Source organism: Lepisma saccharinum, chromosome 13 (genome assembly GCF_977018435.1).
Source record: "Lepisma saccharinum chromosome 13, izLepSacc3.1, whole genome shotgun sequence".
Lineage (NCBI taxonomy): Eukaryota > Metazoa > Arthropoda > Insecta > Zygentoma > Lepismatidae > Lepisma > Lepisma saccharinum.
The window spans coordinates 43,320,969-43,333,244 of record NC_139241.1 but is presented as its reverse complement, the minus strand read 5'-3'; the positions used below and the strand labels follow the sequence as shown (position 1 = coordinate 43,333,244).

Genomic DNA, 12,276 nt, shown 5'->3' with positions numbered 1-12,276 from the left:
TGTTCACCACATACTGTATCCATTGGATATAAACGAAGAGCAGTTGACTTTTGGAGGAGTGGACAGAAGCGACGTTTGTCTCTGACCACCGTGCAAAATCAGTATAAGAAGATTACCTCAACACGGCAACTACGAAGATGGGAAGAGCTGGTACGTGCAGGAGGAACACGGAAAGAAAAGCTGTGTCAGGTTTCCAAATATGTTTTAGAAAACTTTAACGATGCCGTGCAAGCACAGGTTCCAATTCATGATATTGATATTCGGAGATGGGCTCTGCAAGCTAAAGCTGAATTGGACATTCCTCGGTTTACGGCGTCACGGTTTTGGCTTTGGAAATTCAAGAAAACACATCACATCGTGTCCCGGAAGGTCACCAGGTTTCGACACGTCTTCCAATACGCACGGTATAAGAGTGGGTATCTTCCCGAAAAGCCACCTCCATTTGAGAATCCGGTGGCATTCTGTTTTGGGGGTGACAGTAATCCGATTTGTGATGTTTGTGGTGCAGTGCAATAATCAGATGTGCATGGTGTAACCGAACATTATGTTTAAATCATTTTTTTAGGAGTACCATTACTGTGACGAGTATGTACATTGACACCGTGGAAGCAACAATGGGGGCAGTTTTCAATATGATGCATGGGTGCTTGTTCTTACTTTGTGTTGGCAAATAGGCTACCATAACGTTGTTTCGTGTTACTTTCTGATGGCAATAAATGTTTTATACGAGTACATGCTGTGTATTCATCTGTGGAACTATCCTCTTGTGTCCTTGGCTATGGATATCACCTATATGATATCTAGGTCATGCTTGATAGGGTTATGGTTCCGGTGTGCGGCTATTTTGATGCTCCGTTGATGCTCCGTTACCCTGCTCTCGTCCGTCTATTGTTATCCACATCCCTATCCGGGAACAACGGTGTCTATGAATTCGGCATCTCTCTACAATTATACTGCGTCTGGTACCGACAATCCTACAGTTCTGTGCTGTGTGTGTTCCAATTATATAAGCGTGTTCTTCCTATGCCAGATTTACGTGGTTTCGGGGTCAGATCTCCACTTCAATTTGTCCGCATCTTAGGGGGGGGGGGGGTTGCCCCCTAAAACAGTTTTTACCGAAACAAAAAAAAAACACGTATTTCTTCCTTTGGGCACCTCTATACATCTGCCAAGTTTCATGGAAACCTGTGGGGGACACAGGGGTCAGATCCCCACTTCAATTTGATCTCATCTTGACATTTGAGGGGAGGTTTTGCCCCCTAAAACAGTTTCTTAGCCGAAACAAAGAAACATGTATTTCTTCCTTTGGGCCCCTCTATACAGCTTCCAGGTTTCATGGAAATCGGAGGGGGACACTTAGATAGCCTTCCTTTTTAGTGGAGACATGAATCTCTGGATGTAAGTTATGTAACCTATGGGAGGTGTGTGGGGGAAAGCATAGCAATATTACATTCATCTCCCGTTCACGATTTATGAGTGCTGAGCTCTTGGCATGTGAATTGTGGCCAAGAAGAATTAGCAATACAGGCTTTGCAAGGAGTAGAATTTGCAAATGCAATAAATCTCTCAATCCAAACTAAGAAGCTGTCCTTATTTATCCAACCATTCTCATGATACCGTACAGTCAATCGTTTCGTGCAATTTCCTTCTCCACATTAAATGAATGCGAAAGACTGTTTGCTTCAGCTAACTCGAAAGCAAATCTACGTAGATCCGTTAATGTCATCCCAAATAGTCGTTCCTCTAGAGTTAGGATGTATTGGACTAATTCATCTTCCTGTTCTTTAGAAAACACACGTTTGTACCTACCTAGACATTTTTCGGCAGCTTGTTCAGAAGATAGCCACTTGTCTCTGGATTCCTTTACTTTTCTTTCAAGTGCCGTTTGCGGAACGTTGAAGGCTGCAGATGCTCTTCTGTACCCCATTTCTCCTTGTAGAACTGCCTGGATCGCTCCTGCCATGCTTTCTGAAGACCAGCTCTGTCTGTCCGTCTTTCTTTTATACTCCCCATCTTGGAATCTAGAATAAACAAATATAACAAATATAACCCAGTGTTTACAGGCCTACATAATTCTTTGTAAGATAGCTTACGACGGAACTTTGCCCTTCGGTAAATTACTTTTGAACGATTTGCTTTTTAGAACAAATGTTGCAACAAAAGTTGTAGAGCATATAAAATTACATTACAATCATGTATTGATTTGTAGCTATCTTAGAAGACAGAGCGGGGACTGAACTGTTTATATTAGGATGAGTATTTGGCATGCGTATTTCTTTTTATGTTTAGTGTTTCATTTCTTTTTATGTTTAGTGTAGTCTTGTAACACAACATCTAATAATAATAGTTCATATTTAGTTACCAGTATGAAAACTTGTAATCAGCATATTCACAACGCACATTTCATACATTAAACGATACACAACTTCTTGAATGGCGGGTAAGCCTTCAAAATAGCTTACGATGGAGCTTTGCCCATCGGTTTGTATTATTAGTATATTACAAATATATAGCCTAGTACACCTAAACATAGTACAGCACAGAACACCTATGCCAACTAAAACAATGTTTTTTACTCAATGTGTTGATAAAAATAGTGTAGGCCTGACAATAAACTAAACGTGATGGCATTAGAGTATGGAGACATAATGCCTGAACCCTCCAACTATATGTCGTCCAAAATGGGGACGTCCCCATTTTGGACAACCTTCTATGTCCCCGTTTTATCCGACACTGCCGATCACTGCCAAACATGGCGTCTCAATGCTCACGGTTACTCAAGCTGAACAAAGTCAACAGTACAGTAATGCGTAACACCAGCAGAATACAGTGGCTTACTTATCAAATTCTGTTCTGTATCACAAAAAGCATACAATGCAATCACACACCATGTAAATATCGTAAAATTCTGGCGTGAAACTTCTAAAACCTTTTCACGACCTACGAAACGTGCTCTTCCTGTCAGAGACCACCTCAAACTTCGGTAATGGTGGACGGGAGCAGTAGTACCTGGACTTGCCGCTGGAACAGCACACATCACTGTACAACCGAGCGACCCCGTTTTATCCGACGTCCCCATTTGGACGAGTTTCCCTTATACCAAGTACAACGTTGTAGTTTAGACATACATTTATACCGTCTACAATATGCATTAATATTTCAGGTTCAATACGGAAAGAGTAGAGATAAATTTCCAGGTTGTTCTGATACCAAAAAACATCAAGAAATTCCTCGAACGATCAGCACAACATAAGTTCATTGAGTGCAACGTAGAAACTGCAAAACGTTTTGTCCAGCAGTATGGAAAGAATGATTCTCAAAATGTTCAAGAATTCGTCAGAAAATCCAGGAATTTGCTTGCTACAGCTAAAGATATACTTGATACACTGAAGGTCCCGTTTTGGCTGCAATCTGGCACATTGTTAGGTGAGTTAAAAAAAAATCGTTTGGAATTATCTACTTTTTTTGTGTATTTGCTGTTTGAAGATCGTTTCTGTGAGAAGACCAAAAACCTGACTCATTACACATACATTAAGCTATCCGAAGCGAAAATCAAAACTTAAGACTTGAAGATCGTGCAGAGGGATGTTCGATTTGTACCACAATTGTATTCAACCATATCAAAATATTGTTAACTACACATACTCATAAGTAATTACCCATGCACACACTCACAAAATAATGCACGAAGTAAACTTTTATAACTTTGTGGGTAGGGGTAAATCATGAATAATAATAATAATAATAATAATATCATCATCAGTGACTACATGCATATATTAAAGTAATGTAAATACAACTACTCTTGCAATGAGGTGTGTGAATATATAAAAATTAATTTGGTACGGGCGTGCAAGCTTCTATCATATTCTATCATGTACTCGAAAGAATAAATGGTTCCATGGTTTTGAAAATTCCAAAAAATATATTTTTATGTAAGAAATCACTCAACATAAAATTTATGAAAAAAAATTGACCCTTAACTTCTAGAGCTATTATATTGATATATATATATATATATATATATATATATATATATATATATATATATATATATGTGTGTATGTATGTATGTGTGTGTGCGTGCGCGCGCGCGCTTACATCATAACAGCACATGCTGTGCCAGAAAAAATCTAGAACCGCCCATGCTCTGTGGTAATGTCAAAATGTATTCATTGTTGAAGGTTACCTTCGAGAGTGTGACATCATATCCTACACAACTGACGTCGACATTGGGTTCTACGCAAAGGATTACAAGCCAGGCATCCTTTTGGAATTTGAAAGGAGTAACTTCACCGTAAAGTTTATTGATGGAAGGGTCAACGACAGCTTCGTGTTGTCACTCAAGAGAGATGGCGTGAAATTAGATCTTTTCGCCTTTTATGAAGAAGAAGATAGCGTCTGGATGGGGCATAGTTCCGCCTCAGGACAAAAATACAGGTGAGCCACGAGTACTTGTCTGATTTGTACGACTAGTATGCGAATTAAACTTACTGCTTGAGGTATGCATGCTAATCATGCAAACATGTAGAAATGCATACATTTCAAGATAATCTACTTTTGAATTCATGTTAACATTTATGATGACACTCGCCGCCTGCCTTTAGTCCGTAAGTCATCACTTATTGATTGATTGATTTTGTGTTTTAACTCCACTTTATACACACTAAGGCTAATCGGGACTGGACCTACAGTTTAAAGTGGGATCCGAACCATTGTGTACCTCCACCGGGTATCGAACCCGGGACTCGTTGATTACAAGGCGACGACGCTACCACTGCGCCACTGGGGAGGTCCTCATCACTTATTGAACTTCTTAAGAAGGCATCAAGCCCCTGCATGTTCTATAGTGTTAGTTTAAGATTTGTTTTGAGCTATAATTTCTTGGAATGAATGATTATTAACTTTTCTTCTTTTAAAGCTTTACTCAAGCTTGGGCGGTACGCAGCAACTTTTAAACATAGCTTTACCCGATAGAGATTGTAGGCAGAGATTTATTAGTAGTGCTAGGAAGTTGATGCCAAATTCTATTTTGTCTGAGCCTTGAAAACAATGCTAAACCTGATATCAGTCCGTTTCCCTTCAGTTAGGACCAGTTCATTGCAGTTCATCTTCATCTGTTTTAAACACTGGAACAATGATGGATTCTTTGCACTGTTGAGGAATTTCTTCCTTATTCCATATTAAACTAATTAAGTTATGAATTTGATATATTAATGAATTCCCAGCATATTTAATTAACTCAACTGTTATTAAATCAATGCAAGGTTCTCGTTCTTCTTTAGCTTTTTAATAGCATCTTTAATTTCAGTCAAGTTAGGTTCAGGTACTAAAGGTTTTGCTTTGTGTACTTCAATTACTTCTGATTTATCTCCTATATGAACATCTAAATGTTACGTGTAAAGTAGTTCTTCCATTTATTTAAAATATCGCTTGGATCAGACAAAAAATCATCGTTTTTTTTTCTATTACCAAGTTTACTTTAGGTTGCCACCCCTTTCTAAATTCATTTACACAAACTTTTATAAATCTCTGATATTTTAATTTTGGCTGTTTGTTTCAATTTCGTTAATGTCGCTTTTCAAGTAATCTGTTTTTTGTTGTTGTTTTTTTACTTCTAAACGCGAGGTTAACTTCTCGCTATATTCTATTATAATTGTTTAAATTTGTATCATCAAAGTTATTTTACCACTTAAGTCAGCCTGATTTTTCATTTCTATTAGATTATAACATTTATTATCAAATCACGGCTTACTCTTTCTTGATTTATGGTATCCTATACTTTAGCTGCTGATTCTATTCAATTACGTATGTGCTCCCAATTTTCATTTACGTTTGTTTCATTTATATGTACGTACATCATAATTTAAATCCTGCAAAATATCAAATCTATTTGACAGTTTAATTTGGTAATCTTTCTTAATTGTTTCATCAACCAATGTTCCTGTATTAAATTTTAGAACTTTTAGATTTTGTTGCTTATGATTTACAACTCAGAGTCTTTCTCTTAATTTATCAATTATTAAATGATAGTCCAGGCCCGTAGCCAGGCAGGGGCCAGGGGGGCTCAGCCCCCCCTGGAACTGTCGTCAGCCCCCCCTGGCACTGCCATCAGCCCCCTTTGATATTAGGTAAAATATTTGCATAATTTGTTTGCAGTGAAGAGTGGAAATGTAGACAATTCACAACTTTAAAGATATTCCACAGAATATAAACAAGTATCTATTACATTCTCTCATTTTGTTTATGAGCAGAAGTAGCTGCAAGTATTTATAATATTCTCTAGACTTCAGAAAGTTCTTTCATGGGGGAGCTTATTTATCTCTACCTTCACTGTCACTGTTGCGACCTCCCGTTTAGACAGAAATCTGTGACTTTGATGTCATCATGCAAATTCCCTCCGCATCTGCGTGAAAGGTCAACAGATCTCAAGTTTTGGGAAGGATGGGGAGTTTAATTGCTTCGGTCGGGAGTGGAATATACTGTAGGCACTGTGATTGAATATTGTGCATTTTTTTGTGTGATATAAATATCTGTATCATCTAAAGTAGTATGGAGTGTGTAAGGGATGATTTAAGTATTAGTCAATTAACACTTCAAGAGATGTTTTAAAAGATGTAGAAAAAAGTAGTATTTTTATGATATTTATAAATTTTATATACCTTAATGACCCCTCCCTCCATACACACACATAATTTACCTTAATTTAATACTGTTGTTTTTTTTTTAAAAAATGGACTTTGTTTACAAAGCCCACCTTGATAACCCGTGAGCCCCCCCTCCCCCTGGAGGTCAATTCTAGCTACGGGCCTGTGATGGTCACTAGGACAGTCAGCACTTCTATGTGAACGAACGTCAATTATACTAGTATGCCAACTTTTATCAATGAGAATATGATCTATCTGATTATGAGTTCTACCATCTGGGAGTGGGGGGGCAGGTATATTTATGGATATATTTTCTTATTAAAAGTGGTACTTTTCACAATTGAATTCTTTGAGGTTGCGGACTTTCTTTACCAATAGTGAGTTTAAAAAACCCTTCTTTACAAATCTGTGCATTACTGTCACCTAACAAAATTTTCATATAATAATTTTCATATTAGAAACATTAGAAGTTTTAATCTGGAATTCATGTAGTGACTAGATACCTTCGGCAGATGACTCGACATAGCATTTGAGTAAAACAGATCGAAGCGCTTCAATATGACGACCAAAAATATTTTTTTTCCTATATTTAGAGCGTTTCAAACCCTTCTGAATTTTTATAGTCTGTTTAGTCTACATAAAGTAACTGGGAAAAAATGTTTCGAACTATCAAACACATGTGATGCATGGCATACTTCGTACCGTCCCTCCCGTCGAAGTCATTTTAACTCGGCTTCGTATTGGACACTCATCGTCATTTTGCTGCAAGGGCTGGACGCTCTGCTGTGCCGTGTCTGAAATGTCGCATCAAATGTTCGGCACTTTCTTCTCGAATGTGCCGATTTTCATTCCCTCACACACTTTTAAGCTTCTCAACGATGTATCATCCATGTGAGGAGATGATACAAATGCTTGAAGTAATGTTATCTTTCTCAGAAGGATGCAACTTTTCCATTGTCTATAAAGACGTTTTTAGCGTCGCTTTACTTTTTTTTAATGTGTTGTGTTTGTTCTGCATATGTCCCTTTATAACCTTGCCCTTTTTCAAGGGGCTTCTTACATCCCTTTTTAAACTTTGAGGCAAGGATTTTAAATAAGGATTTTAAACTCGTATAATTCCAAGGGTGCAAAATCGTCATATGTGCAGACGCACCCAAATATTTTTAATCCTTTCATTCATTCATTATTTTCCAGATACGTCTACCCAAATATCTCCCTGTGCTGGACTGAGTTTCTGGGGATGAAGGTTCGAGTCCCGTGCAACGTTCAAGAAGTCATCGAGGTTGAATACGGCAAGGACTGGTTCACCCCGAAGAAGGACTGGAACTATCTGACAGGCTCGCAAAACAAAGTGAAGGAAGGAAAATGGCCAGACGACCAGAATCCTCACGAGACTTACAAATCATACTTGGATGTGCTGAGAAAGCAGGGACAATAGTACTGGAAGAATATTTGGGCAATGTTTATTCCAGGGCGGGACAAGAAATGTAACTCGATTTTGAAACTCTTGTATGTGACTTTTCCTTCAGATTGAGTGGGGCAGTAAAATTATATTTTCTTCTCTGTGGTGTTACTTACTACTCTCATTTCAGAAACTACCACCAAATGTGCGCAGCACCTTACCATTTTCAACTGCACAGCGTGTACTGATACCTATTAAAATGTATACAAACCAGGGTTTATTTATTTATTAAACAAATGATGCCACAGAACATTGTTTCATTGAGGCATACATACATTTTGTGCATTACCTATATTTGTGCATTACCGCGTACGTATGTTTGTGCATTACCGCGTACGTATGTTTGTGCATTACATATATTGTGCATAATATAAATTGTTTCACTAATTACTATATAGACGAATCCCTCACTTCTTTCTCCACTGAGCCAATAGGGCTCTTTTGAATGATTGAAGTGACATATTGTTATATCAACACTCGGATCATTTGCTACCACTTCATTATAATTTTTACCCTTTTTCCACATCGGAGATATCTTTACATAGTTGGTTTTAGATTTTAGTAAATGAAACAACCCGGGTTCGGTCTGGTTCTCATTTGAGGTACACGACATTGTAATGCAGATACTAATCCCCATAGAGTCTATTTTGTTATTTGCAATTTTATATAGCGTGCTCATCAAATTTAGATTAAACCTTTCTTCATTTTTTTTCAATGTTAAACTGCGATACAAGAAAAACTCAATATGCTGACCAAGGCAGTAATTTATTTTATTATAAAACATAAACTAAACGTAACGTTTCAACCTTCTAGCAAGGTCTTCTTCGGACTCTACACCAAGTACAAATGTAACAAGGTACAAAAACAAGACGTTTCACCTAAAAAGGCTAACCAAATTTACTTCCATCTAGAATGTGGTTGGACTCTTTATCTCACGCTCTTTTTCCTTCATTCTTCTTCCTTCTTCTCTCCTCTTTCTCTCTTGTCATTTCCACTCTTTCTAACACCTTCTTCCATTCCAGTTCATTGTGTCTTCTTCACCTTTCTTTTCTATTTCCTTCGCCTCCCTCCATTTTATCACTAGTATTCTCTTCTCCCTTCCTATCTGCTTAGCCTCATCCCACTATCTATGTCATGTCCTGTTTCTCTCGTGTGTTTAAATATCACTTTTCTCTCTCTCTCAAGTCGTACATCATACCTATGTTGTTTCAACCTGTCTTTCAGCCCCTTTTTGGTTTCTTCTATGTACACACTCTGACATTCTTTACATTTCACATCTTAGATAATCCCTTCCTCTTCCTCTTCTCTGTTTTCTTTTTTTGTTTGTTTGCATTCTTCGCTATTCTTAAGATGCTTCTCCCTCCCTTTCTCCCGCTTTCCTAAGCACTTTGCATATCTTTTCTGTGGTCTTCCCCATACTCCTTATTCCAAACCTCCTCTCTTTTTCTTTCTCTTCCTCTTTTTCTTTCTCTTCCAAATCTCCCCTGCCACGTTTCTTCCTTCTTCTGTTTATATCCAGTCTATCCTCCATCTCATAGCCATTTTTTTCCAGCTGTTTCCATAGGCTATTTATCTTGAATTCTTTTTCACATTCTTTCGTGCATATTTTCTTCATTCTGTCCTCCATATTCTTTATAAAATTTATTTTTGTCACCTCACTTACATCACTTCTTTTGTGGCAGAATACCCTTGCTGCACACTTCTTCTGATGCCAAGCGGATTCAATTTCTTGTCCTCTCTTCCTTTTCATCAATATATCTAGATAGCTTAACTTGTCTTCTTCTTCTATTTCGAGTTCCAATAATATCCCTCTTTCTTCATCTTGTATCTCTTTGGCAAAAATGTCGAGCTGCCTCCTCGTTCCCTTCCATATGCCAAAACAATCATCCACATATCTGCAAAACAGAATTACTTTGTCACCTCCTTTTTCTATCACTTTCTTTTCCCATTCATTCATAACCAATTCAGCCAATGCTGGGCTTAGGCTAGAACCTATATTCAGTCCTTCACTCATTAACATTATTTTATCCCCCATTATACTGTAACCGTTATTCCAAATGGTTTCCAGCGCCTTCACTACCCTTTCACTATCCAATTCCCCTATAATTTATTGTCCCATTCTCATTTTAACAATGTCCAAAACGTGTCCCCTCTTGATGCTCGGGAACATACTTTTCACGTCTAAGCTAAACATTGTCGTCTTCATCTCATATAACTTAAGTCCTTTTATGGGGTCCACTACTTGTTCACTGTTCTTAACTGCTATGCTTTCTTGCTGTGTTACTAACACTTCAATAACTTTCTTTAATTTATTTTCCAAGGGTTCCAAAGTATTGTTTCTGCAGTCCATTACTGGTCTCAACTTTATCTCCTTCATGTGTATCTTTGGAAAGCCTTTCAAACTTGATAGTCCTCCTGTCTCCTTTATGCACTTCTTGAATCCTCTCCTCCTACAGTCAAGTATGACTCTTTCTCTTATAGTGTGTACTTCTTCTGTTCCGCAAATCTCCTCATATCTGTTCTCTTTTAGGTCTTCATACTTCCTTTCGTACCATTCTCTTTCCATCACCATAATTGCTCCTCCTTTATCTGCCTGCTCTATCACCACATCACATCTTGTCTTGATTTTCTTCGTCCCATCCCTTTCTTTTTGACTCAAATTATCTATTTTTCCTTTTTTTCTATTTCTTTCTTCAGTATGGCTGCTGTTCTTCTTCTAATCTTGTCTCTTTCTGGTTCTTCTTCTATATGGAGCACTGCTTCTTCAAAGTCATGTATAACTTCTTCATAATCTACATTTCTTTCTTTAACTTTGAAACCTCTTCCTAGTTTTAAAAAAGCTTCCTCTTCTTTTGTTAGGTCTACATTCCCTATTACCACAACTCTTCTTCTGGTATCCTCTTCTTCTTCCTTTTCTCCCCTTTCTTATTTCCATCCAAGTCCCTCTCCTTTCTTCTTCAACTTTATTTTGATTTTGTCTCTAAACTTCTCCTGCCAGCTTTTCATTTCGTAAAATATATGTATATTTTCTCGTAAAAATGGTGAGACCATCTTCAATAGATTTTTCAATTCTTGTCAGGTCCTCCTTTATTATTTTTATCTCCTTTCTTCTTGCCTTTCTTTCATTCCATATCAGTTTTTTTCCATTTTCTGAACCAATATCTTCCATCTCCTGGTGTTGCAAACCACTCCCTTCGTACTTATTTTTAATCCTTTAGGCGCTGTGCTTCTCTACAAACATTTTCTCAGAAACTTCTCTTGTTCGTCTTTGTGTATTTCTTTCCTCTTCAAGTCCTTCCAGTTGTTAATTTTCCTCATCAGCCTTGGAAAATGTCCAATTATAACACAATTAAGCCTTGTTTCCATGATATGAAAAACTCAATATGCTGACCAAGGCAGTAATTTATTTTATTATAAAACATATACTAAACGTAACGTTTCAACCTTCTAGCAAGGTCTTCTTCAGACTCTGCACCAAGTAAAAATGTAACAAGGTACAAAAACAGGACGATATATATACACACAAACTTTGCTCCTCTCCAGACTATTAGAAAGTTGTTCTGGAACATTCTAGCAGGTGGCTTTCCCTTGTCAACTGTACTTTCACCTAAAAGGCTAAACATATTTACTTCCATCTAGAATGTGGTTGGACTCTTTATCTCACGCTCTTTCTCCTTCATTCTTCTTCCTTCTTCTCTCCTCTTTCTCTCTTGTCCTTTCCACTCTTTCTAACACCTTCTTTCATTCCAGTGTGTTGGTAGAGCAGGCAGATAAGGGAGGAACAATTGTGGTGATAGAAAGAGAATGGTACGAGAGGAATTATGAAGACTTAGAAGAGAACGGATAAGTAGTGTAAGTTTATTGTTTTCACGCCATCTTTTTGGTTGTTTTCTATCCTTTTGGTCGTTTTCCATTTTCTTGGACGAAATGCATCGCTACTTTTGTTTTTACGACCTTTTACGGGCTAAATTAACCTACAAGGGTTGTTCTTGTCTATGGCTTTTTTCTTATGATTTTTATGATCTTATGTGATATAACTTAACCTATTCGCTTTTTTTACGATCCTTCACGAGTTAGAAATCATACACATACTGGTAGAGTAAAAATATTGTTTCAAACCAATAATAAGTAAGAATTTTATCATAAGTAAGAAGGTCCTCAGAGTAA

The 12,276-nt window shown here is 37.5% G+C and overlaps 1 protein-coding gene across 2 annotated transcripts in view; it reads left to right on the top strand.

Moving 5' to 3' along the window:
* The window catches only part of LOC145996930 (ribitol-5-phosphate transferase FKTN-like), a 56,757-nt gene extending 48,410 nt beyond the window's left edge, over nucleotides 1-8,347 (top strand). For both annotated transcript variants that reach the window (XM_083133508.1, XM_083133507.1), the window contains 3 exons: nucleotides 3,164-3,426; nucleotides 4,185-4,440; nucleotides 7,842-8,347. In XM_083133508.1, coding sequence (XP_082989634.1) covers nucleotides 3,164-3,426; nucleotides 4,185-4,440; nucleotides 7,842-8,085 — 763 coding nt within the window. In that variant the 3' untranslated portion in view covers nucleotides 8,086-8,347. The remainder of the gene's footprint in view (nucleotides 1-3,163; nucleotides 3,427-4,184; nucleotides 4,441-7,841) is intronic.
* Nucleotides 8,348-12,276: the final 3,929 nt, after the last annotated feature.